The sequence below is a fragment of the Salmo salar genome, chromosome 09 (assembly GCF_965601325.2).
Source record: "Salmo salar chromosome 09, fSalSal1, whole genome shotgun sequence".
Classification (NCBI taxonomy): Eukaryota; Metazoa; Chordata; class Actinopteri; order Salmoniformes; family Salmonidae; genus Salmo; species Salmo salar.
In genome coordinates, this window is record NC_138299.1 from 38,497,599 (window position 1) to 38,525,131 (window position 27,533).

Sequence of the window (27,533 nt, forward strand, 5' to 3'; positions counted from 1 at the left end):
ACATTTAACCTTACCGGTCATAGAGCTGCTGTTTGGTAGGGACAGGGGACGGTTCCTCCTCCTTGGTTCCTCCAGATGTCAGCATCTTTAACAACGTGTCCGTCTCTCCCAGACCATAGTGCAGCTTGGCTTCAGTCAGCTCCACGGTCAGATGATGAGGGTTCATGTTCAGTTGGACTGTAGCCATGACCTGCTCTCGCTCCTTACGTAGCCTCTCTATCTCTCTTGTCTTTTTGTCCTTATGGAACGTGGACTCTGGACTCAAGCTGAACTTTGACTCCTGGCTCTTCAGCTCAGCCCACTCTGGCTGGTTCCTCTGTGCTTCATGACCAGTAGGTAGATACATGGCTGGTTTCATTAATCTATTAGTCCGTCCTATCTCAGAGGGATGCTGACTGATACCAGACCAGTTGGTGAACTTGTTGTGCACAGGTAGGTCCTCAGGGAGCCGCTGGTGATCTAGCTGATGTGGGAAGTGTTGGAAGTCGCAAGTGTGGGTGACTGGGTTGGTGTTCACTAGAATGTCTGTGTTGCACTCGCTTGGGGCCAACGACACCATGTCATCCTCCTGAACATGGATGGTGCTGTCACTGATAGGGGAATGTTCATAAGCACCAGTGAAGTGCTCCACAGGACACCCTGATGATCTACTGTTGTGGTAATCTATTGAATGTCTTCTGTAGTTTAGTTGATCTCCAAAAGTAGAGATGTATTTCTCCTCCTGTTTGGACTCACCAGTCTGACTAAAGACGAGAGAGGTGTGGTTCTGCATAGCGACTCCATTACTGCTTAGAACAGAAGGAAGGGACCATATTGGACATTGGCTGGTTTTGTGCCATAAGCTCATTTCCCTTTCTTCGTCGTGGATGACAACGCTGGTTTCATTGTGGATGTAACTGTCGATGGACGAACTAAGACTTTCTGAGCATCCATCAGACCCTTTTGGGCTTGAATGGCTGAGGGCACTCACATTCTCGAGGAATATCAATCCCATTGATTTTGTGGTGGAGTTATCACCTGGCTTCTCACACAGATGAAGGGAGTCATGTCCTGATATATTATCATTCTTTATGAAAGACATGCATGCTTTGTGTCCGCTGTAACTTAAACAAGTTGTTGACTGGTCCGAAATGTGGTCTTTACTTCGGTTTTGCATCTCAAACTTCTGTTCTTCTTTGAGACTCTGTAAATACTTTATTCTGCTCTGGTTGGAACCAGCCCTGGGACCCACAGTGAGAATGGGTGAGCATGCACGGTCTGTGAAGCTCACTTGTTTTCTATAGCCTATTCCCGGGTCACTCCTTCTCAAGATATTATGGCTTTCTGGTCTGAGTATTTCTGACAAATTATGGCAGACTTCAGACACTCCCAAGCTTTTGGAGGAGGACACTCTTTCAGGATTGCAGTCCTCATTGCTTCTATGACGAATGGCAGAATTTGAATGATTGTGACGTTGGACAGTCTCCAGGGAAGGGACTTTGTGCGGGAGACTCTCTGGTTCCAAGATAGATCTTTGGTTAACAGTGGAGCCATTGAGTCGCAGGTCAGGCATGCTCTGAATATTATCATCCAGGTTTTTCTTGAGTTGATGTTGAAGGGGAAGCCCTTTGTCTTGTGACACATTGAGAACTTCTGAGCCAATCACTTTGACTATCACATTAACTTCATGGGCTTTGGACCTCTCCGTGGACAGAGTTTGGTGGATAGACATTTTGTCTTGTACGGGTGTTAAAGTCCTTTCGGTCTGGATCCCAATATCTACTGCAGTTTTGGTTGAGCAGTCTCTCTTCATCCAATCTATGGAGGAGTACAGATGAGATGAAGATTTAACATTTCTTATCAGGCTATGTTTGAGGCTATCGCCAGACCTCATACCCTGAACATTCCCCAGAAGATCAGACGTGTTTACAATAAGCTGTGAGAGATGCTCAGACATGTTCTGAAGGCTGGCCCATGTGGTGGTCTCTCTACAGGCCTCTGTGGTCTTCTGCGACACTGGTACCTGAGTGCTGCTCTTTCTGTGACGGTTGTTTCTCCTCTGTAGATCACCATGGTTGATTGTTGTCTGAGTCGTGGTTTCTTGAGTGAAGGTTGTCTGGGTACTCTGGTCACATCTGGTGTTTGTTTCAGACCTCTGAAACCCATTACCCTGAAACTCCCGCTCTGAAGAGTCATAAACCAACATGATCTCATCCACCTGGCCAGTGCTGTTACCAAGATCTCCAGATACATTGTAGCAAGAAGATGAGTTACAGCTCATGGTCAGGGTCACTTGTTGATTGTGATCGTCAACACCGGAGACTTGGTTAGTACGTTCTTTCAGATGGGCGTTGAGGGACATTTGATCTTTGGAATCTTCCTCCATGCTGCTCAGGGTGCTGGAGAGTCCCTTGTTGTTGGAGTAAGTGCTCAGGTGGGAGTTGAAAGGAGAGTTCTGCACGTTTAAACCATTGTCGACACTGCAGCATCTAGTGATACATTTGGCAGTGGAATCCAGCAGCAGTGATTTACAAGAAATGTCAGTGGCACTTCCAAACACCTGGTTCTTGTAGCAGCTTTGGTTTGGCTCTTCTTCTTGCCATTGGTGAGCAAAGGGATTGATGGCGCTGGAGGCAAAATGCATTGGCGAATCTTGAGTCTTTGGTGTGTAGGGTGACATCTCAGTTTCTTTGATACTGGAAGATATGATTTTCTCACGATTTGTCCTTTTCTCTATATGTGGTGATTGCCCATTGGGGCAGTGTTCTTTCTTACCCAAACTGATGCCAACTCCAGCTTTACCATCATATTTATATGGGGTCCGGTCAGTACAAGCTTCCATAGTGTGATTGTCTTTTGACTGTGGTGATTGTCTTTTCACTACAGAAATTTCTCCACCATTGCATTGAATCATCTCCTCTAATTTTCCATTAGTTTGAGTTCCTGACTTCATTCTTGTTGATGAAGACCTGTTTTGATCCAACCTGGGAGGGATTCTCTCTTCTTCATCTGAGGAAGACTTGAGTGTGGAGTCAGAGGATGAGCTAGGAGGTGCCTGGGCTTTGGACCTTCTGAACCTCTTTGACTTTCCCTTTTTGCAATGAACAACACTGCTGCCACAGAACTGATGAGATTGCCTGCAATTAGATGTTTTGGTATTTCCCTCTCTGGACATGATATCTCTGCAAATGTCACCCAATATCTTCATATTAGCATCACTACTTCCATGTGTTATTTGGGATGGAGAAGATCCAATACTATTTATTTTACTTGGTACGTCAAACAAGGTTCCAGGAGATTTTGCCAGTGGTCCATCAGTCATTGACCCTTCTTCATTTTTAGCCATTTGGCAATCTTTGGTATTGTCAGAGGCAAAGTTGCTCACATTGCACTGAGCCTTCAACCATTTTTCAACAGGACATGTTTTGTGTTTTACACTGGGATGTTTATTTTTAGGATCAGTATCGACGGTCACACAAGTCTTATGAAATTTGTCTACCTGAGTTTTAGATGAGCATTTTGACTGTGGTAGTTCCTGACTCAGTGAGCACTTTGACTGTGGTAGTTCCTGAATCAGATTTGTGGCACAGGGAGGGTCTTTTTGGAGCTCTTTTCTGACCTCAATGTGATTTCTGCCTTTCTCCAGTAGCTTCTGTGATTCACATAAATTATTTGAGAGTGGTTGACTGTTGTGGTGCTTCTCAATGTTTTCTGGTGTACATTGAGTTCCGCTTTTATCAGAGAGTGAATGTACAGCTGCATGCCGATGGCAATCATTTAAGTAAAGTTGCCCACTTGTACCCGTTGAGGTCAATTTGCATTGGTTCTTGCTTTCGCCTTGAACCTCATATTCTGAATCCATTATGAGGTCCCTTGCATGTGCAAAGGCCATATTCGGTGGCGTAGTCACTGAGGACACTGTTCCTGGGCAGCTCTGGAGAGGATGTAGAGCACTAGGTTTCAGGTTTTGCTCAGGTGAAGTGGCCTGGTTCACAGTTTGTTTATCGTTATTACTAAGACAAGCATGATGAGGATGATATATCTCAGGACCTGTTTGCTTCTTTATGTTCTCCATATGTGAAAAAGAGACATCCCTTTCAAACACTTTCCCTTGAGAAAGTAAGAATTCTTTGAGTGCAGTGGAAGTGGAAGTAGACATTGAAGAACATCCCATTGGTAGCAGTACAGGCTTGTTGATGTATTCAGGTTTCCCTCGGTTCTTCAATGCCAGACTTAATTGGATCTCATGGCTTTTAACGGTGAAAGATGCTGCACCAGAATTGACACTTGCATTCGGTTTAATGACAGAACAGCCAGAAGCATCTTGACCCTTGTATTCCCTTGCATCAACATCAGTTATTCCATTTTTCAGTTGCACTTCTCTCACGTTCTCTTGAAAGCTCTGACTTAACTGGGACTCTGAGGAGATCTTTGTCCTAATGTCTGGGTCATTCCCTTTACTTATCAAACTTAGTTGATTCATAGAATTTAATTTGATGGAAGTAGAGAGTCTAAGAACCTTTCCATGGCTCACGTTTGCCATGTCTGTCGTGTTGTCCATTTTTAGAATCTCAGAACTGATACAAGACTTTTCTGATGTTGAACAAGAGCCTGGCTTAATGATTACCAGTGGATCATCAGCTATTTGATGATCCTCCACTGCTTGTAGACCATTTGGTGAATCGCATTTGTTAGGATTACTTGTTGGAAAAGCATTAAGGATTTGACTACTTTGACTGTCCATTTCACTGTTACTGTTGTCTCCACCCCCATCTATAACTGACATCCTCATATCCTCCTTCATCACCTCTGAGATTCGGTGGTCTGATGTACTACTGTTACTATCGCCATGGTGATGTCCCCATCTAACATTCTCTACATCTCTTCTCTTGCTTTTTGAGTTTAGACTTTCACCCCACCCTTGAACTTCTCTTTCTTCACCTTGTTCTACTTCTCTTCTCTTTTCAATAACGGCCTTCTCTCCAAAAGGAGACTCTTTATGGCCTCCCGTGTCAATGGTTTTATGGCCACATGGAGAGAGATTTTCATGGGATATGTGCACCGACACTGACATTGCTACTAAAGCAGAGGTATCTCGTTGGAAGTGACCTTCATTGCAGCTCAGATTTAGTTTAAATGAATCGACTGCAGAGGAAGTTTGTTTGTCTTTTAATTCACTGGTGTTATTGTTGTCATCTGGTGAAATAACTTCCTGGCTGTTCTTGACTGTTACAGTAGAGAATGCTACGAAGTCCCCTCCATTGCTCCTCTTTGGAATTTTCAAGCTGGCAATGAAACTGTCCTGCAGGCCTTTGTTCTTCTTTATGGAATTTTTACAAGATGCTTTGAAAAACTTGTGCTCTGGCAACACACAGTCCTGCTTTGGCAACACACAGTCCTGCTCTGGCAACACACAGCCCTGCTCTGGCAACACACAGTCCTGCTCTGGCAACACACAGTCCTGTTCTGGCAACACACAGCCCTGCTCTGGCAACACACAGTCCTGCTCTGGCAACACACAGCCCTGCTCTGTGACTTTGGCTTCAAGCTTTTGCAGCATTTTAAACTCACTTTCGAGTGATATGTCTTTGGTGTTGCTTGCTTTGCAAAACTCCTCATCTCTGATTTCGTCCATGTCTCCATCTAAATTGCATAGTTCATTATCTCCAGAATAATTATTTGGGGCACTTTTGATGGCAGGTGTCTCATTCAACATCTCACCTTCAGTTTTAGGGTAAGTTAACATACTGGCTTTTGACTGATGACTGTAGGTAGACAAATTAGCATCGGTGTAGTTTGTTAGGTCTGCTACTCCCACAAACATCACTTCTGGAGATAACGTGACCTGCTGCATCTGAGGCCCATGAAAAATGTCAGCCTCCAATGTTGATGTTGATGGAGTGCATTGAATCTTATATTCAATGGTTGGAGCACATGCAGATCTACGTGAAGGAAGCTCTGCTGAGACATCTCTACTTTGATTTTGGAGTAAACATGGATCATCAATAGATCCTTTCAGCAAACCTTCTGAACTGACTAACTGACGTTCAAAATAGCCCTTACAACACACCGCCTCATGATTCAATGGCATCATCAAATGTAGCGGTGACATTTTGAGAAGCTGAGAATCTGGGAAATTCAAGGAATCAGTTGAAACCCCAAGTCTTTGTTCCTCTACTGGAACATGTTCACCCTCTGTGCTGTCGGTAGATGCGGAGCTATGGGATCCAGTGGATCCAAATCCACGCTGACAGTCAGACAGATCCACACTGATGGGGCTGGGACTACTGTTGCTGTCCAAAGCACCATGACTAAATACCATCCTCCTCCTCAACACGGCAGAGTCCCTAAGTATCCTAGGACTATCTGCTGCATCAGTGGAGGACCATGCATCTGTAAGCACTAGCAAACTCTCTGGTTCCCTCACACTACAGCTGCTCAGAGAGCAAGGGCTGCTGGTCAACATGGTGTGGACGTGCCCAAGCTCTTCACTCAGCTTTGATACAGGATCCCTACACCTGGGTTCTGTTGCTGGCTGCTTCTGGTACAGTGATTCCATTGTTGCACTGGTTGCTTTATTGACTTGGGTTTTAGGACCGCCATGAGGGCTCCAGTAAGCCTCTGCTGGCATTTCATTAGGTTTCCCAAGGTCTTCTCTTCCCTCTTCAGTTGGCTGAATCTCCGACGCCATGTTTATAGTTTTTCCAGTTGAGGGATTGAGAAAACCCCTCACCACAGAGTGACTGGGTACTACCACAGTCCGTCTCTGTGCTGGCCTTGCTGCAATATGCTTCCCTCTGCTCTCCATAGCCAGTGAGTCCTTCGACATCTGACTGTCTTCACTCTCTCCTTCGCTCTGAATAACCTCCTCCTGCTTCAGCTGCTCTGCCAGGGCTGTAGCGTAGACTGAGGACAAGGAGTCCACAGAGAACAAGCTGTCACAGTCTGAGGATTGGTCACCCTCCTCTTCCCCCTTTTCTTCTTCCTCACCGTCATACTTCTCCGATCCTGCCAGTCCCAATCCCTGCGGTCTCTCCACCCACCTTAGGGTGCTAGTCTGGTTCATCAGAGTCTCTGCACTATGCCACCATCTTTGTCTCCGCCCACAATCATGTGAAGGAGTCTTCTGATCAAGGTCCTCACATGAGACAGTTGTTTTCATCGTGCATTTCTTCCTGCTCATCTTGACGCCTTCTACACCTCGCTTTTGTTTCCAGTGAAATCGGCTTGCTGTTTTACCACTAGGCTTGGTCCCTCTGCCTCCAATACTCAGTCTTGATGGTGATTTTCTAAACACCCTGGCCAACGGTGTCTTTATCCCAGGGCCGACTGAGCATGATAAGACCTTCCGAATCGTTTCCAACCCTTTGCTACTACCACGGGGAAGGCTCTTCACTCCCTGACATGGAGCCCACTGAGTCTGACTGCTAGATTTGCTTACTGTAACTGTTGGTCCCTTTATGATGACATTACTGCTTGACTGTAGGGTCCCTCCATTTGGTGATTGTGATGGGTTCTGATTGTTCTTGAATATAAATTCAAGTCCATGTTTTGGAAGCAGTGGTTTCCTCTCTGGTCTTTCATGACATGGCGGCTGAAATAGAGCCTCCTCCTTCACAGGCGGCTTGAGGTTCTCTGAGGAACTTGCTCTACTCCTGTACCCATGCACCTGACTACTGTGTCGTGTTCCTGAGGAGAATGTGTTGGAGCGACTCCTTGTCCTCTCGCGTGGAAGACGTTCATCAGACACCCACTGCCTGGAACTGATGGATCCAAATGTCAGTTCAGATGGTCTGTTTCTCTTCAGGAAGTGGCTGTTGGGGAAAACAAAACAAAACAAGGGATAAGGACATTATAATTTACAACATGTCTGTGTAATTCCATTATGCTAAATATTAGCTTGAATAAGTATCTTTGTGGGAGACTAGCCTACTTGTGCTGACCTGAAGATTGGGCTGTGTTGGGGGTATAAGCGGGACAGAAGGTCTGATGAGACAGAATGCCTGCGCAAAACAGGTTGACGTCCTCTTGAACTTGAGGGGGACCCCAGGCCAGGAGACACAGGGCTCTCTAGTCCAGGTGGCAGGGCCTTCTCTAGCCTCTGCAGTTCCCTCTTAGCCTCCAGTAGATGGCGCTTGCGAGCGATCCTCTCCAGCTGGTAGTGCAGCCTTTTGCGTCGAACATGGCTCTCGGCGCGCCGCAGGGAGTGATGTCTTAACAGCTCCTCCTGAACCACCTTCTTCCTGTATAGAACCACTTTAGAGGGCGGAGCAACTCTTTGATCACACTCTTCATCAGAACCTTCCGAATCTTCCGTTAGCAGGCTGTCTAGGATGGGAGCTGGTATAGGATCAGTTGGTATAGGATCAGTTGGTATAGGATCAGTTGGTATAGGATCAGCTGGTATAGGATCAGTTTGTATAGGATCTGTCTGTATAGGATCTGTCTGTAAAGGATCATTCTGTAAAGGATCAGTTCGTATAGGATCATGCTGAATAGGATCAGTCTGTATAGGATCAGCCTGTAAAGGATCAGTCTGTATAGGATCAGCCTGTAAAGGATCAGTCTGTATAGGATCAGTCTGTAAAGGATCAGTCTGTAAAGGATCAGTCTGTACACTAAACTCCTGAGTTCCTACTTCCTCTAACGTTATAGCTGCCAGACGCTGCTTCTCTTGTAAGATCCACTGCTGGACTGAAGACAGATGAAAGAGAACATATTTAACATGCACATACAAAAAGTGATAATTTCCTTGTATAACTTAATTCTACAGAGACACATATAAGAAATAAATATTTAAGCTATTCTCTCAAAGTATATCCTATGTATTTAGCACTGTAGCCTATATTTAAGTAGAGGTGTACTCACTGTCAGTGTATCGTTGTCTCAGATGGGCCTGTTCTCTCTCTAGTTCTCTCTCAGCTCGTCTCTGTTCAGTCTGGATCTCTTGGCGTAGACACTCCACATACCCCCTCTGCTCCTCCACGCACCTCACCTGGTCCTCAACACACTGTAGCCTGGGGAGAGGCTCCTTACCCTCAGCCTCACGGTCACCTGTCTGCCCCTGGACTGCCTCTTCTCCAGCCCTGTTCACATACAGATACACAAATAATATTTCACACATATATGACACAGTTATACACAATTATACTTTGAGGTAGACAAGAGAGATGAACATGGGCCTCCCGCTGACTTTTTACGTGGCTCAAGTGGTGTTAACCAAAAACGGCTTTGAGAATGTTTTCTACATCCAGTCACAGGGCACTCCGATGGGGTCCCCATTCACACCAAATTCCGCACATTTATTCATGGGGAAGTTTGAAGATTTGTTTATAATGGTAGTTAATTTTTCCCCCTTTTGAAATGTTGGTTCCATTACATGAATGTTGTTTTTCATTTGGAGTGGGACATATGAGCAACTGGAAGAGTTCAGACCGTACATTGATTTCAGGTTACCTACTATGAAATTCACTCTGGAATCCAATGAGGAAACTGTTTCTTCTTTGGATGTATTGGTTAGCAAAGGCAATGGACTTCAGACCACTGTATCGCCAGAAGATGAATATAAACAATTTCCTGCATTATTCAAGTTACCATCCGTCTACTCTTAGACAATAGTCTACCTTACAGCCAGCTGCTGAGGGTCAGAAGAATATGTATTGCTGACAATGAATTAGAAAAACATGCCACCACCTTGTGTGATCGGTTTGCCTCCAAGGGTTATGATAAGAACTTGTTGGATAAGTGTGTTTGTAAAGTACGTAATGTTACACGGGACAGCTTATTGACTCCTAAACCTGCCCTTTCTAATGATCAGGCTACTGTCTTTTTCTTCTACGTATTTCCCTCCCTCTCAGGCTGTTAAATCCTCCATTAAAAAGCATTGGCATGTTCCGTGTATGGACCCCTCTGTGGGCCGGGCCTTTTAGAGTATCACTAAATTCACTTTTAAACGTGCCAGAAACCTAAGGGACAGCCTGGTAAGCGCAGATTAATATGTACCCCCATCAGAATTGTCTATCTACCCTCCCCTCAAGCAATTTTCCATGTCATAATTGTGTGAACTGTGATGCAATAATCAAGGGAAATTTCTTTCCTCACCCTCATACAGGAAATAAATGTATGTCAGGGGTAGAATTTCCTGTAAAATTAACATTTGTGGTCTATTTACTGAAGTGTCTATGTGGCTATTATGTTGGAAAGTGTAAGAGACAATTGAAAGTAATATTATTACAGAGCACAAGAGCAACATCAAAACTGGTGACGAGAAGTCCCCTGTAGCCAGACACTTCAACGTGGTCAGACATGATGTGTGCGAACTGAGGTTTCATGGTTTAGAAGTTGTACAGCCATTTAAGAGAGGAGGTGATAGAGAAAAGTTGCTGTTACAGAGAGAGACATTTTATATCAATGTCTTACAAACACAGATCCCTAGAGGCTTTAATGAAGAACTCCTGTCAGCAACAGGTGCCCTTTTTTTGTATATTATTCTTCATTTGAAGCTCTCCAAACGCTGTCGGAGTCTTCCGCCGCAACGCATCCGCTGATGCAAAACATTTGTACATTTAAGCTGAAAGAAAATTTCAGTGAGTATGTTTTTTTTTCTTTCTTCCGGTATATGCCTTTTGATCTACAAACATTTGAGCTGATCAAGTCAGAACACATCTTTCTATAACCAAGAGGTAAAGCCAGACAATACCAAGTACAAGGAGGAGACAATAGAAAAGACATAGTAAAAACCTAGGTCTGATCATTTACCTCAACAGTTAAGATCCCTGAAATGGCCATCATCGCAAAACAATCTTTTACTGGCTCCTTGGCAGAGTTTATATGAGAGTTCCTGTTGTTGAGTTTAATGTAGCATCCTCTACTGTAACCAAGCAACGGCCAAGCCTTGCATGTCAACAACAAGTTGTGATTCCACCAAGACACTGATGTAAGCTCTCTCTTCCTCTCTCTCACTCTCTCATATAAATGAACAACATGCATGAATCATTCACCATTTTATCCCTTGCACCTGCACCATCGGTAGGTTGTACTACAAAAGACTACCGTAATTTCTGGACTATTAAGCGCACCTGAATATAAGCCGCACCCACTGAATTTAAAAACAAATATTATTTTGAACATAAATAAGCCGCACATGTCTATAAGCCGCAGGTGCCTACCGGTACATTGAAACAAATGAACTTTACACAGGCTTTAACGAAACACAGCTTGTCAACAAAAATAAATAGGCTTTAACGAAACACGGCTTGTAACCAAAAAAATAATAATTAGCAGTAAGCTTTAGTTGTCTTTTTGAGTTAGGTACAAAAAAGTTGTCTTTTTTAGTTAGGTACATGACTCATAATGGTAACGTTAGTTAGGTACATGACTCAATGGTAACGTTAGTTAGGTACATGACTCATAATGGTAACGTTAGGTACATGACTCATAATGGTAACGTTAGCTAGGTACATGACTCGTAATGGTAACGTTAGTTAGGTACATGACTCGTAATAGTAACGTTAGCTAGGTACATGACTCATAATGGTAACTTTAGCTAGGTACATGACTCGTAATGGTAACTTTAGTTAGGTACATGACTCATAATGGTAACGTTAGTTAGGTACATGACTCATAATGGTAACGTTAGCTAGGTAGATGACTTGTAATGGTAGCGTTAGTTAGGTACATGACTCATAATGGTAATGTTAGCTAGGTACCGTAATTTCCGGACTATTAAGCGCACCTGAATATAAGCCGCACCCACTGAATTTAAAAGAAAATATTATTTTGAACATAAATTAGCCGCACATGTCTATAAGCCGCAGGCGCTTACCGGTACATTGAAACAAATGAACTTTACACAGGCTTTAACGAAACACGGCTTGTAACAAAAATAAATAGGCTTTAACGAAACACGGCTTGTAACAAAAATAAATAGGCTTTAACAAAACACGGTTGTAAATGTTTTTTTTTTAAATTAGCAGTAGGCTTTAGTTGTCTTTTTGCACTGAGTCAATTCCTCACGCTGCTGTTTCCAACGTCTTATCATCGACTCATTAAGACCAAGCTCCCGTGCAGCAGCTCTATTTCCTTTTCCAACAGCCAGATCAATCGCCTTCAACTTGAAAGCTGCATCATATGCATTTCTCCGTGTCTTTGCCATGATGAGGGTGACAAAATGACTACCATAATCAGAATGATGGGAAGTTTGAGAGCGCTCGATTTAATCTAAACAGTAAACAAAAAAGTTGTTTGTTCTTAACCCGTTCGGCAATTTCATTGGTCTAATGAAAGCTTCATGCCGCCAAAAAACTGAGCACGTCACAGAATGTGTTCTTTTGGAGAAATAAAAATTGAAAGCGGGAAAAATCCATATATTAGCCGCGTCATTGTTTAAGCCGCGAGGTTCAAAGCCTGGGAAAAAAGTTGCGGCTTATAGTCCAGAATTTACGGTACATATCAAATATGTATGCAATGGGTCTACTATGGGAGCTCAGCAGAAACAATTGGCTCAGCGTCGTCCGGTTTAGGGGAGGGTTTGGCCAGTGGGGCTTTACTCAGCACAATCCTTTTAGCACATGTGTAGTGAGCAGTATTCAGAGATGCTCCTGACCTGTGATTGTCAGTGGGTTGTGGTGAGTTTACATTCAGTGTGTGTGTTTACCTGGAATCAGAGGTCAAGGCTTGAAAATCATTGTAACTGCAGTTCAGTGCACCTTCACTGGCCTGTCAAGCAGATAATATGAGTTATCAATCAATCCCCCAAAAATCAGGAGCTTCTTCACGATCACAACATTACTGGTCAGCAGTACCCACCCGTCTCTGTTCTCTCATGACCTCAGCCTCTGCTGGGTGGTTGAAACGGAACTTGTGGACACCTCCAAGAGTGATCAAGGTCCCTGAAGATAGATAAGAGAGAGACACAAAGTGAAAATATGACGTCCCTGTTGAGGCTCAAAGCGCTACTCTAAACGCTCCTGTGGGTACTGTAAGCCATCAACTGAATTGTCCCTGTCAACTGAAGTGTAACGAGAAAGAAACTCTTTGACCAGGGATTAAAATGAGTGTGTGAGAACTAGGTGAGGGCCTACCTTGTGCCAGTCTGCAGGGCTCCGTCACCTCCCTGTCTTTGATCATGCAGACAGTCCCTGGCAGCGGCCTCAGGGTCACAACCCCAGACTGGTTCTCTATCTCACAGCTGGTGCCGCCCTGGAGGACTGGAGGGGAAAGACATACCACAAGGACTCAAAAATAAAACACACATTTGAAGTTGCAATTCTCCCCAAAATACATGTATTGCATGCGCAATGTCTATATGACATCAGCCTACCTATTTGGGATTCAACCAGTTTGTCCTGAGGTCCAATCCTGGTTACCCCCTCCTACAACAGACAGAGGGCAGCCAAGAGTTTAGGATGACAGAGAATTTAAACAGTGGATTGTTGAGAAAAAAAAATCTACAGAACTCTGGCGTCAGGTAGCCTAGTGTTTAAGAGCGATGGGCCAGCAACTGAAAAATTGCTGTTTCAAATCCCAAAGCCGACTACGTGAAAAATCTAGCGATGTGTCTTGAGAAAAGCGCATAACTCTAACTGCTCCTGTAAGTTGCAATGGATAAGAGTGTCTGCTAAATGACATAAATATTTTTTAAACTCTTAGCCTACCTGTCAGCAAAACAAGTATTTGTTTAACAAATGCTATCTTGTGGGAAAAAAGGCTATATTATGTAACTACAGGAACACTATCGATTCCCTGGTGGTTTCCGCTCTTTAAATACAGTGGTATAATCGCCAGGCCTAAAGACATTCTAGCCGTTGTCAGAATCAGGACAGTTGTAGCTACGTCCCCTGAGCGCCTCTTATCCAATCACATTCAGCCATTAGAGAAGTGAAAACACCATGAACGAGGGAGAAACATGAGAGAGGATGGAGTGAGATGCATCTGGTACAGCGAGCAGAACAGAGAGAGAATGAAGAACAGAATGTAACAGACCAAAAGAGAGACATTTTAGTCAGAGAAAGTCAAGAACAGAAAGTACAGAGGTAGTATAGAAGTATGTCAATGATTCCGTGGTTGTGAATACTTGTGGTGTGTGTGTGTGCGTGGTGCGTGTGGGTGTGTCTGCGTGCCCATGTGTGTGTATGTGAGTGTATGTTTCTGGTCTGTGTATACATGTGTGTATGCTCATACCCTGAGGTGATAGAAGGTAACAGGAAGTGGATGGGGAAGTGTTAGTATCCTAAGGTGTGTATTATATATACCCTGAGGTGATAGATGGTGACCCCGGTGCTGAGTACGTCCTGGTCCAGGGTAATGAGATGTGGTAAGAGAGAGTGGATGAGGAACCCACTCCGGTCTCTGTTGATATCCACACTGTACTGTTCCAACAGCTCCTTGTTGTCCCGCCAGCTCTCTGACCAGTCCTTCGTCAGCTCATCTACCTGGAGGATGGGAGGAGAGGATTGATTGATTGATTGATTGATTGGTTTGAATGAATTAAAAATACATGTAAAGTCCTTTCAGCTGGAGACAGTAGGGTCAGGTAAAGTGGAGAGTATTGATGTCAGGAAAGGATAAAATAAGTAAAAGTGGAGAATACAATTCTGGAGCAGTGTCAAGTAGATATGTAATTGATCGTTACTCTACCTTTAGTTCGTTCTGCAACACGATGACAGACAGACTCCCATCTCTCTGATCACTCAGAGAAGGGCCAGGATTCCGTTGCTACGATGGAATAAAATGAGAAATAAATCATTTTGGTCAATTTAGCAAGACAAATAACATGAAGGCAGTTAGCACTAATAATCTGAAATCGAAACCAGGTAATCTCAGATTATTCCATTCCTAATAATAATCCAGGAGGATCAGTACCATCTCGAAGCTGAGAAGCATACTCTTCAGCCTGTCTATCTCCTCACGTAGCTCTCTGATCAGCCTCACACTGGCATCCTGTAGACAGACATCACTTTTCATTTGAAAACGTTTCGCTACGGTGTGCCCAACAGAACAAATTTATACCTCACAGTAATAAAAGGCAGCGGATGACATGACAAGGCAATGGCCCCACAAATACAGAGCAACATCTCCAGAAGCCTTACCTCATTGACCCTGGGCTTGTTGACGATGTTCCTAGCGTGAGCAGCATAGTGCAGGGTGCTGAGAGTCTCATTGTAGCTGCTACTGGATGGGGACACAGCTGCAACAGACAGGGAATCACATTTACCACTGTAACAATAACACTACAGCCATTACAACCTCTGTGACTCAATACTGTAACAATAACACTACAGCCATTACAACCTCTGTGACTCAATACTGTAACAATAACACTACAGCCATTACAACCTCTGTGACTCTATCAACAACTACTATTGGTCTGGAAAAAAAGACAATGTCCATTTTATAATTCCAAAGTCCAACAAACATTGGTACTATTACATCAAGTAAGCATTTCACTGTAAGGTCTACACCTGTTGTATTCAGCATTTCACTGTAAGGTCTACACCTGTTGTATTCAGCATTTCACTGTAAGGTCTACACCTGTTGTATTCAGCATTTCACTGTAAGGTCTACACCTGTTGTATTCAGCATTTCACTGTAAGGTCTACACCTGTTGTATTCAGCATTTCACTGTAAGGTCTACACCTGTTGTATTCAGCATTTCACTGTAAGGTCTACACCTGTTGTATTCAGCATTTCACTGTAAGGTCTACACCTGTTGTATTCGGCGCACGTGACAAATAAACTTTGATTTGATCAAGTGCTTCCCTCTAGTCCCACTAGTTTACACAAATGTGTTTAGCCAATGTTTGTGACTGGATAGTCTCGCTTGCCAGACTCAGTGGCAGTATTCCACACGGCGGTTGTAGGAAGAGACTACAACTCACTGGCGATCATGATGGTCTTAGCGTTTCCTCCCAGGCTGTCTTTGAGGAGCCAGGTGAGGACTGAGTCCCTGTAGGGGATGAAGCAGTGTCTTCTCCCTCCTCCACCACCACCACCACCACCACCAGACAGACAGCTGGTGTGACTGGCCACACCGCTGCCCTCGCCCTCACTGGCCACACTGTTGATGCTCTGACAACTACTGGACATCTGAGAGTTCTGGGCTAGAGAGGGACGGACAGAGACAAGGGGAGGGTTGTGTTATAGAGACAGGAACAGAGATAGAGACAGGGAAAGAGAAAGGGACAGGTAGAGAGAGGGAAGGACAAGAGACAGGGACAGGGAAGGATACAGGGACAGGGTAACGGATTGTGTTAAAAGTAGGGTAGTCTCGCTTGGCTCATCTCACAATGTAGACTGTAGGGCACTGGGTTAGTTACGTGAGGTATACTTCTGTATGTAGAGAACATGATCTACAAATATCACCCTGTATGAATGAAATATGTTCATGTCACCCTGTATGAATGAAATATGTTCATGTCACCCTGTATGAATTAAAGATGTTCATGTCACCCTGTATGAATTAAATATGTTAATTTCACCCTGTATGAATTAAAGATGTTCATGTCACCCTGTATGAATTAAAGATGTTCATGTCACCCGGTATGAATTAAAGATGTTAATTTCACCCTGTATGAATGAAATATGTTCATATCACCCTGTATGAATGAAAGATGTTCATGTCACCCTGTATGAATTAAAGATGTTTATGTCACCCTGTATGAATTAAAGATGTTCATATCACCCTGTATGAATTAAAGATGTTCATATCACCCTGTATGAATTAAAGATGTTCATATCACCCTGTATGAATTAAATATGTTCATGTCACCCGGTATGAATTAAAGATGTTCATGTATGTTCAGTATGTTGTTTTGTACGATAAGCTAAATTCTGACAAAGCGATGGAACAACAGAGATGTAATTAAAAGGGATTTGAGAATAAAAGTCAGTACTTCAAATTAAAAGTCCCCTTTATTTACCCAGAGCAGAGATGACGATACCCAGTGTCACCAGGGATTTGTTGATGTTGGATCCCTCAGTGAGTCTGTCTCTGCAGTAGTGGGGGTCTGCTCTCTCACTTTCAGAACAATAAAACACAGCACACACTGGAAATGACATTCTCTAACGAGAAACTACAACACTGGAAATCAGAGGAGGCTGCTGAGGGGAGGACGGCTCATAATATGGCTGGAATGGAGCTAATGGAACGGCATCAAACACATGGAAACCATGTGTTTAATGTATTTGATACCATTCCACTAATTCCACTCCAGCCATTACCACAAGCCCGTACTCCCCAATTAAGTTGCCACCAACCTCCTGTGCTGGAAATGGTATCTACTGAAAAGCTGTGTTGTGATCAAATGAAACTGCCGGCTCAGTGAACACATAGTCATGGCAGAAAATATCCACTGGGGGCAGCTTGGTCATGCATACAAAGACCTTCTGGAATGATAAGGCATCTGGGAATCCGTCTCTAAATGTTGTCTATCACTAGCAGCACCAAATCACCAAGTAATATTCTGAGTATGTACTTGGCGAATAAAGATGATTCTGATTCTAAATAAGCATGGCAACCTCTTTACCAAACTCACCTGCCAGCCAGGTCTACCAGGTTGATCTTGCTTACAATCTCTGAGGGAAGGTTGTTCTCCAGAATAGCCTATATGGGACAAAAAAAAACATACTTTTTCGATGCTTTAATTGCAGTAAGAACTACTGTGATTGGTGGATTGGCAGGGTCGTGACCTGGGTGAGTGAATCTAAGTGATGGGACTGGATTGACACCGGGTTGTGACCTCACCTGGGTGTACTGGATAGTGAAGATGGCATGGGATCTGCTGCTGGCGTCGTGGATGTGTGTTGCCGCGGTGATGCGGTTGGCAATGCCCTCCTCCAATAGGTCCACCGCCTGCTTGTAGTCAGACACCACATGCTGGGACAGGTCTGAGGAGAGGACAGACCGACAAATCTTTAATTAAACAACCCTGGTTGAGATGGCAGTGATGTGGGATTAGGAAGTGATGAGCAACTAAATTCTGTTGCCTCAGGATTCCGGTTTGTCAGTAGAAACTCCCAGCACAGAGCTGAATCCCATTTTGTGTCACAGCCACAGTAACCCTCAACTTCTAATTTCCAAATTATGACATCATTCTTTTTCTGCAGTAAATTTAGAAGTCAGTGATGATGAAAATGTTTTAGAATGCTTCTTAGACCAAGAGACTTAACGGTGGTTAGGGTTTGGGAACGAGATAGAGAGAGACAAAGGGACTCTGAAGAACCAAACATTACAATGTGTTCAGTGTGTAGAGTAGAGCAATATGTTTCTTGCTGCCACCCGGAAGTGACATCACTTCCTGTGATACTCTGGGATATATCCTGACACGGACAATCTGTGGATGTTGGGCTTGAAGGAATAAATGGAGAAGGGGAAGAGAGAGAGAGAGAGAGATGAGGGAGAAAGACAGAGAAAGAGAGAGAGATTTGAGGGAGAGAGAACGAGAGAGAGATAGAGAGAGACAGATAGACAGTAAGAGAGAGAGGAGGATAGAGGGAGAAGTCATGCAGAAGAACAGCTCCTATGAGAGAGAGAAAGAGAGAGAGAGAAAGAGATGAGGGAGAGAGAGAGAGAGATAAAGAAAGAAAGAGATGAGGGAGAGAGACAGGGAGAGAGAGATGAGGGACAGAGATAGAGCAAGAGAGAGAGAGAAAGAAAGAAAGAAAGAAAGAAAGAAAGAAAGAAAGAAAGAAAGAAAGAAAGAAAGAAAGAAAGAAAGAAAGAAAGAAAGAAAGAAAGAAAGAAAGAAAGAAAGAAAGAAAGAAAGATGAGGGAGAGAGACAGGGAGAGAGAGATGATGGACAGAGAGAGAGAAAGAAAGAAAGAAAGAAAGAGATGAGGGAGAGAGACAGGGAGAGATGATGGACAGAGAGAGAGAAAGAAAGAAAGAAAGAGATGAGGGAGAGAGACAGGGAGAGAGAGATGAGGGACAGAGAGAGAGAAAGAGAAGAAAGAAAGAAAGAAAGAAAGAAAGAAAGAAAGAAAGAAAGAAAGAAAGAAAGAAAGAAAGAGAAAGAAAGAAAGAAAGAAAGAAAGAAAGAAAGAAAGAAAGAAAGAGATGAGGGAGAGAGACAGGGAGAGAGAGATGAGGGACAGAGAGAGAGAGAGAAAGAGAGAGAGAAGTCATGCAGAAGAACAGCTCCTGACTTGTTATAACGTCCTGGTTGTTAAGAGTGAGATTAACACAATTAAATTAGCAAGAAATGTAGGTAATCAAATTGTACAACTGAAGACAAACACAGGAGGAAAAGATTGACAGAGAGTGAGTTCAAATCTGTCAGCTAGTTTACTGTCTAGCTCCAACCGTTTACTGGTGGTAACCATAGCAACGTGGCCACTGAGGCAGTGCCAGCAGCAGCAGCAGAGACTCCCCCCCCTTTTTAACATTTCCAGCAGAAATCAAATCAGAGAAGGGAAGAATCAAGTTTAAACACAGAATTCTAAGGGAGAACCCGGAAACTTTGTTTGCCGACTGCTCACACAACAGGACTGTTACAAACCTGTTATTTTACACAGACCACACTACTGCCTGACATACAACTGTAACCAGGCATTTCAGCTATACCACAAAGAAAGGCATCTATCTGCAAGGCAGTGAGGCTTTACTCAACTCTTTGTGCAGGACTTCCCCACCATAAGGAAGATAGTGGAAAAAAACAAAAAAGACAAGGACAGCACCCGACCTCTCCCCTCACCTCAGGCACCCCAACAGCAGGAGCCCAGGCCCAGACCTACACCCACATCCAGGTCTGCCTGCCTACAACCATCAGAGCCAAGACCACACTACCATCAGCCTGCTGAGAGACAGGTTCTGTTAGAGGTATGAGTTACTGAGCTGAAGGAACTACAGCACAGAGATCAGACTGCAGAGACTTCTAGAGAGAAGCTGCAGCCCCTCACCACCCCTAACAACCCCACTGACCCACCTTTACCCACAACCCCCCCATACCGACAACCCTTTACCCACACCCCCAGTCAACAAGGAGGCTCACACGGGGACACCTACTACAGAGAGACGCTCTCTGCTCCCCCCCTGACACACCCCCACACACCCCTCCTTGTACACAGGACCTGTGTACCCCAGCCCAGACCGTAAACCCACTACTCTGGTAAAACCCACTGAGGTGGCCACCCTCATTGACTCAAATGGGAAATTCATCCAAGAGGATAAACTCTTCCCCCACCACAAGGTGTCCAAAATATGGTGCCCAAAAGCACAGGATGCTCTCCACATCCTGTCCCAGCCTGACTTTGGCACACCAGACCACATTATTATTCATACCGGCGAGAAGAGCAGGAGAGAGTAGGCAGCCTGGTCAACAGAGTAGCAGAGAGGGCCTCTGAGTGGTTCCCCAACTCCCACACCAACAACCTGCGAGAGGAGCAGGAGAGAGTAGGTAGCCTGGTCAACAGAGTAGCAGAGAGGGCTTCTGAGTGGTTCCCCAACTCCCACATCACCATCTCCACTCTGCTGCCCCGCAAAGACTTTCATCCCCGTACCATTCAGAAAGTCAACGCTGACATCACCAGAGGGTGTGGCCTACTCCTGAACGTGCACGTTGCTCACCACCCAACAATCACCCTAGAGCATCTGCACGACCACTCCCACCTAAGGAAGCAGACAAGTCTCTAAAGGACGTGGCACTTGGTAGACAAACACCCCATGAAGGAACTGGACTGAGGACCACCCAGAGATCCCTACCAGACCACTGTACCACCAAGGAGCCCCAGGCCCCCTCAATGCCCCACCAGACCCAGCGCACCACCAGAACATCACCACTTCCATCGGCTTAGCCAGACTGGACCGGGCCCAACCTACTACCCCACACCAGACCACCACCTCTACCAGACCAGAGAGGAAGCCCCACGGCCCAGACCTGGCCCCCCTCCCCTCCACAGGGCCCAGCCTACTACCCCGCACCAGACCACCACCCCTACCAGACCAGAGAGGAAGCCCCACGGCCCAGACCTGGCCCCCCTCCCCTCCACAGGGCCCAGCCTACTACCCCACACCAGACCACCACCCCTACCAGACCAGAGAGGAAGCCCCATGGCCCAGACCTGGCCCCCCTCCACTCCACAGGGCCCAGCCTACTACACCACACCAGACCACCACCCCTACCAGACCAGAGAGGAAGCCCCATGGCCCAGACCTGGCCCCCTTCCACTCCACAGGGCCCAGCCTACTACACCACACCAGACCACCACCCCTACCAGACCAGAGAGGAAGCCCCATGGCCCAGACCTGGCCCTCCTCCACTCCACAGGGCCCAACAGCAGGACCAGCACAGCTACGCAGAGGTCGTCAGAGGACAGGAGAACCCAGTAGGCTTGAGTGAGATTAAACAGCTCCTCCAATACATCTGCACTAAACACGCACACACACGGACGCATGCACGCACGCACGCACACGAACACGCACACACATATATATATATATTTAACAGAACAAATGTTTGCTGTTATCCTGTTCATCTCACTCCTAACAACTTAATAGTTAGCAGTTACTGTATTTCTGACTGCTATTCTTTCTTTTTGCAACATGAAATCCCTATCTATCAGTTAGCATGTTGAACATTCAGGGCCTAAACTCACCAACCTATCAGTTAGCATGTTGAACACTCAGGGCCTAAACTCATCAACCTATCAGTTAGCATGTTGAACATTCAGGGCCTAAACTCATGAACCTATCAGTTAGCATGCTGAACATTCAGGGCCTAAACTCACCAACCTATCAGTTAGCATGTTGAACATTCAGGGCCTAAACTCATCAACCTATCAGTTAGCATGTTGAACATTCAGGGCCTAAACTCACCAACCTATCAGTTAGCATGTTGAACATTCAGGGACTAAACTCATCAAGCTTTGGACTGAATAGTTTAGCACTGGAGTTCAACAAAAATCTTAAAGATGATGATGTCATCATTCTGCAGGTGAAGGCAGACATTGTCACTCACTGTCCCACAGGCTACAGAGAGGTAATTGTGCCATCACAGAAACACAGCTCTGTCATTAGAGGCAGACTCTGGAGGATTGATCATTTGGTACAAATCCGAACTACAAAATCAAATTGGTCCCCTCAAAATTGGTAAATATCACATTTGGTTAAAACTGAAAAAATAACTTGTACTGACAGAAAAAGATGTGTTCCTTTGCACAATATATATCCCCCCAGAATCCCCATATTACTCAGAGGAGATCTTCCCCACCCCTGAGGAAGAGACGTGCCAATTCCAGGCCCAGGGAAATGTGCTCATCTGTGGGGATGCGCGCACAGGAACAGCGAGGGAGGAACGGCGAAGAGATCGGGAGTCACGGCAATGACGGAAGCCCGAGAGGCAGCTCCCCCCAAAACATTTTGGGGGGCACACGGGGAGATTGGCGGAGTCAGGGTGGAGACCTGAGCCAACTCCCCGTGCTTACCGTGGGGAACGTGTGACCAGTCAGGCACCGTGTTATGCGGTGATGCGCACTGTATCTCCGTGCGCATTCACAGCCCGGTGCGCTCGTTGCCGGCTCCCCGCATTTGCTGGGCTAAAGTGAGCATCCAGCCAGGACGGGTTGTGCCAGCCCTACGCTCCAGACCTCCAGTGCGCCTCCACGGCCCAGTATATCCTGTGCCAGCTCCGCGCACCCGGTCTCCAATGCGTCTTTCCAACCTGGTAAGCCCTGTGCCTGCTCCACTCACCCGGCCTCCAGTGCATCTCCCCAGTCCGGTGAGACCTGTTCCGGCTCCACGTACGAAGCCTCCAGTGACGATCCATGGCACGAAGCCTCCAGTGACGATCCATGGCCCGGAGCCTGTAGGGACAATCCATGGCGCGGAGCCTGTAGCAACGATCCATGGCACGGAGCCTGCAGCGACGGTCCCCGGTCCGGAGCCTCCAGCGACGGTCCCCGGTCCGGAGTCTCCAGCGACGGCCCGCAGTCCGGAGTCTCCAGCGACGGTCCGGAGTCTCCAGCGACGGTCGGCAGTCCGGATCCTCCAGCGACAGTCGGCAGTCCGGATCCTCCAGCGACAGTCGGCAGTCCGGATCCTCCAGCGACGGTCGGCAGTCCGGATCCTCCAGCGATGGTCGGCAGTCCGGAGCCTCCAGCGACAGTCGGCAGTTCAGAGCCTCCAGCGGGGGTTCCCAGTCCAGAGCCTCCGGCGACGGTCGGCAGTCCGGATCCTCCAGCGACGGTCGGCAGTCTGGAGCCTCCAGCGATGGTCGGCAGTTCAGAGCCTCCAGCGGTGGTTCCCAGTCCAGAGCCTCCGGCGATGATCTACGGTCCGGTTCCTCCGGTAACGATCCAGGGTCCGGAGCCTCCAGTGACGATCCACGGTCCGGTTCCATGAAAGTGGGGGGAGCCCCAAGCGAAGGGGGATCTGCGTCCCGCACCGGAGCCTCCACCAAGAGGAGATGCCCACCTGGACCCTCCCCTATAGGTTCAGGTTTGCGGCCGGAGTCCGCACCTTTGGGGGGGGTACTGTCACGCCCTGACCGTAGAGATCCTTATTATTCTCTATGTTTGGTTAGGTCAGGGTGTGACTCGGGTGGGAAAGTCTATGTTTTCTGTTTCTTTGTTTTTGGGCCGAGTGTGGTTCCCAATCAGAGACAGCTGTCTATCGTTGTCTCTGATTGGGAATCATACTTAGGCAGCCTGTTTTCTTCCTGTGTTTGTGGGAGGTTGTTTTCTGTTTAGTGTCTGTACCTGACGGAACTGTACGTTTTCGTTTTCGCTTTTGTTATTTTGTTTGAGTGTGTTTATGAATAAAGAAATCCTGAACACTTACAATGCTGCGCCTTGGTCCACTTCAACTACCACTTACGACAAGCGTTACACAAACGCAGAACAACACCAAATTCATGAGAAGTTGAATGGATTAGAAAAAGCTATAAAGGACAATCAAAATCCATTGGACTCCCCAATTACTGACCAGGAGCTTTAGAAGAAACTTCAGGCCCTCAAATTTAAAAAAGCATGCGGACCTGAAGGCATCCTAAATGAGATGCTCAAATTGACTAGTGCAAAATGTCAATTAGCTATATTAAAACTGTTCAATTTGATCCTGAGTGTACTTTATTCCCCTGACTTCTGGAATCAAGGACTCATAACCCCCCCAATCTTTAAGAATGGAGACAAATCTGACCCTAACAATTCCAGAGGCATTTGTGTGAACAGTAACCTGGGGAAGGTTTTCTGTAGTATTATCAATGTAAGAGTTCTAAACTTCCTTAATAAGCACAATGTCTTGAGTAAAGGCCTAATTGGATTTATACCAAAACATCACACGACTGATCATATTTACATATATTTAGTAAATATGTAAATATGATCGGTCGTGTGATGTTTTGGCATAAATCAAAGTACAGGCTCAATGAGCACAGCCTTGCCATTGAGAAAGGTAGACACAGGAAAACCTGCATCCCTGTAGAGGAAAGGCTATGCAACCACTGCACAACAGCAGAACCTGAGACAGAGCTGCATTTCCTGACAAATTGTCAAAAATATAAAACTAATTTGAAACCCTTATTCAAGGTTTCAAATGCCTCTCTGATGAGGATAGGCTACCCGTCATGTTGGGGGAGGACACAGAGAGCTGTGGGTTGGCAGCGCACTACATTGCTGCCTGCCATAAGTTGAGGGACAGTGTCTGACAGACTAATCAACCTGCACATGTACTCTACTGTATGCTTATTGTTATTGTTGAATGTATGGTTATTTTGACACTTGGTTATTGTTGTTACTGTTGTCCCATTGACAATTTTGATTCTTCTTATTTTTATATTGTAAATATCCAAAGTAAGCTTTGGCAATATGTATATTGTTACGTTATGCCAATAAAGCAAATTGAATTGAAAATTGACAGAGAGAGAGAGATAAGGGAGAGAAAAAGAGAGAGATGATGGAGAGAGACAGAGAGAGAAAGAGAGAGAGAGTGAGAGAGAGAAAGAAAGAGAGAGAGAGAGAGAGAGAGAGAGAGAGATGAGGGAGAGACACAAAGAGTGATATGAAAAGAGGAGAGAGGCTAAGGAAGAGGGGAAGAGAGGGAGAGATAAAAAGAGAGCGGAAAGTGCAGTGCCTGGGTTCAAGCCAGGATTGCCACTCTGTATTCAAAATGGAGTCCGGAACCCAGACAAACAGACAGAATACCAGGACCACAACAACACACAACACACACCATACCTAAACAATAGTACTACTGAGTTGTTGTGGGAGATCTAACTACTGCTCACCACACCTAAACAACATCTCTACTGAGTTGTTGTGGGAGATCTAACTACAGCTCACCACACCTAAACAACATCTCTACTGAGTTGTTGTGGAAGATCTAACTACTGCTCACCACACCTAAACAACATCTCTACTGAGTTGTTGTGGGAGATCTAACTACTGCTCACCACACCTAAACATCTCTACTGAGTTGTTGTGGGAGATCTAACTACAGCTCACCACACCTAAACAACATCTCTACTGAGTTGTTGTGGGAGATCTAACTACTGCTCACCACACCTAAACAACATTAGTACTGCTCATCTCAGCTACAACATCTCTACTGAATTGGTGAGTGTGGTAGGGAGTCCTATTCTGCATCCCAATTCTATACCTTCCTCCCTAAGTCTGCAGTAATGCACTGCTCCCCAAACATTGGAGTTGTGTAAATTTGGGCTTGAGGGGGGTATTGCCATGTAACACATCCACCCCATCCACTGCTGCTTAGTGTAATACACACTTGTTAGTAGACACTTGTTCTGCCCTTCACCTTGTACATAGGGTCCTTTCTCAGGATGCTCCCTAACCCGTAGGGAGGGTTTCTTCTTCTGCTCTCTGCCTCGCAGCAGGTCACGAACACGCTCATTATAGATCTCCAGGAAACTGCAGGTGAAGAATAGTAAATAATATACTCACTGGTAGTCGGAGTCAGACCATCACTCAACACAATGTACCTCTTACCTCAAACACGATGTTCCCTCTTACCTCAAACACAATGTCCCTCTTACCTCAAACACAATGTTCCCTCTTACCTCAAACACAATGTTCCCTCTTACCTCAAACACAATGTTCCCTCTTACCTCAAACACAATGTTCCCTCTTACCTCAAACACAATGTTCCCTCTTACCTCAAACACGATGTTCCCTCTTACCTCAAACACGATGTTCCCTCTTACCTCAAACACGATGTTCCCTCTTACCTCAAACACGATGTTCCCTCTTACCTCAAACACGATGTTCCCTCTTACCTCAAACACAATGTTCCCTCTTACCTCAAACACAATGTTCCCTCTTACCTCAAACACAATGGGCCCTCTTACCTCAAACATGATGTTCCCTCTTACTTCAAACACGATGTTCCCTCTTACCTCAAACACAATGTTCCCTCTTACCTCAAACACGATGTTCCCTCTTACTCGAACACAATGTTCCCTCTTACCTTGAATACAATGTTCCCTCTTACCTGAAACACAATGTTCCCTCTTACCTCAAACACACAGACCCCTCTTACCTGATCTCAACCCTGCTGGAGTTGTGTCCTTCAGGGAATGTGTCATCAGATTTGAACAGGCCCTGTAGAGACCAGACAGGTAAAACAGGTCATTAACCAGGACACTACCTCACCAGGACCCCGTAGACTGAATTATAGGACCACTTCCTTACCTGACAAATCCTGGGGGTCAGGCCCATGGAGTCCTGAGAGGAGGAGGAGGATGAGGAGGAGGAGGAGGAAATGAGGGAGGGAAAGAGGGAAAGATAAGAGAAGAGTCATTAACTCCATTGACACTGTGTCTCCTTTCAACACATATAGCAGAGTGGAGAATGCCAACAGCCATGTTCCAGATGACATGATAGGTAACACTTTCCTTACAACACATTATAACTGCATCATAATGCATTATGCCTGCATTAAGTCAAGTGTTACCATATGCTAGTTATAATCCCTCCCCTCCTCACCAGTGTGCCCATCATGGTGTAGGTCTTGCCAGTGCCAGTCTGCCCATAGGCAAACAGACAGACGTTGTAGCCCTCTGACGCCCCGGCCAGCACCGTCACTCCCAGGTCCTGGAACACCTACAGGAGAGCACACAGTCTCAACTACAATATAGTAAAGACAGCATAGTGTTGGGTCACGACAACACAACGACAAGCAGTGTTTATTAAGTTGTACGTTTAAGGGCTACAGTTAGAAGGCAAGGGCATGGGCGAGAGCAGTTAGCGTCCTCGGTGTGATACATTGTGTCATGGAGTGTTTTGTCGGACTACAGTACATCCAGATTAGGTCCAGCCAGGCACAACGCTGTGCCACCCAGCCAGTGTACTGGGTTGTTGCTTCCTGCAGAGGTGTTTGGGTAAGGAGCAAAGCCAGGGAGTCAGGAAGTCAGTTAATACTAAGAGTAAACACCCTGCTAAAGCAAGGAGGAGAGACGGGAGGTTGGGTGGCAGGACGGGAGGCTGGGTGGCAGGACGGGAGGCCGGGTGGCAGGACGGGAGGCTGGGTGCAGGGCCGGACGGAGGCCGGGTGGCAGGACGGGAGGCCGGGTGGCAGGACGGGAGGCCGGGTGGCAGGACAGGAGGC

General features: G+C 45.7%; 1 protein-coding gene across 1 annotated transcript in view; it reads right to left on the reverse strand.

Moving 5' to 3' along the window:
- LOC106611278 (uncharacterized) overlaps nt 1-27,533 on the reverse strand; it is a 66,580-nt gene that overhangs the window by 6,686 nt on the left and 32,361 nt on the right. The window contains exons 4-22 of the mRNA XM_014211316.3: nt 26,912-27,028; nt 26,618-26,650; nt 26,466-26,527; nt 25,725-25,837; nt 17,723-17,865; nt 17,514-17,581; nt 16,899-16,996; nt 15,858-16,079; nt 15,069-15,166; nt 14,842-14,919; nt 14,617-14,694; nt 14,232-14,411; nt 13,301-13,352; nt 13,062-13,187; nt 12,787-12,869; nt 12,635-12,696; nt 8,848-9,065; nt 7,923-8,673; nt 15-7,793 (exon numbers count right to left, since the gene is read on the reverse strand). Of these exons, the coding sequence (XP_014066791.2) occupies nt 15-7,793; nt 7,923-8,673; nt 8,848-9,065; nt 12,635-12,696; nt 12,787-12,869; nt 13,062-13,187; nt 13,301-13,352; nt 14,232-14,411; nt 14,617-14,694; nt 14,842-14,919; nt 15,069-15,166; nt 15,858-16,079; nt 16,899-16,996; nt 17,514-17,581; nt 17,723-17,865; nt 25,725-25,837; nt 26,466-26,527; nt 26,618-26,650; nt 26,912-27,028 (10,361 nt within the window). The remainder of the gene's footprint in view (nt 1-14; nt 7,794-7,922; nt 8,674-8,847; nt 9,066-12,634; nt 12,697-12,786; nt 12,870-13,061; nt 13,188-13,300; nt 13,353-14,231; nt 14,412-14,616; nt 14,695-14,841; nt 14,920-15,068; nt 15,167-15,857; nt 16,080-16,898; nt 16,997-17,513; nt 17,582-17,722; nt 17,866-25,724; nt 25,838-26,465; nt 26,528-26,617; nt 26,651-26,911; nt 27,029-27,533) is intronic.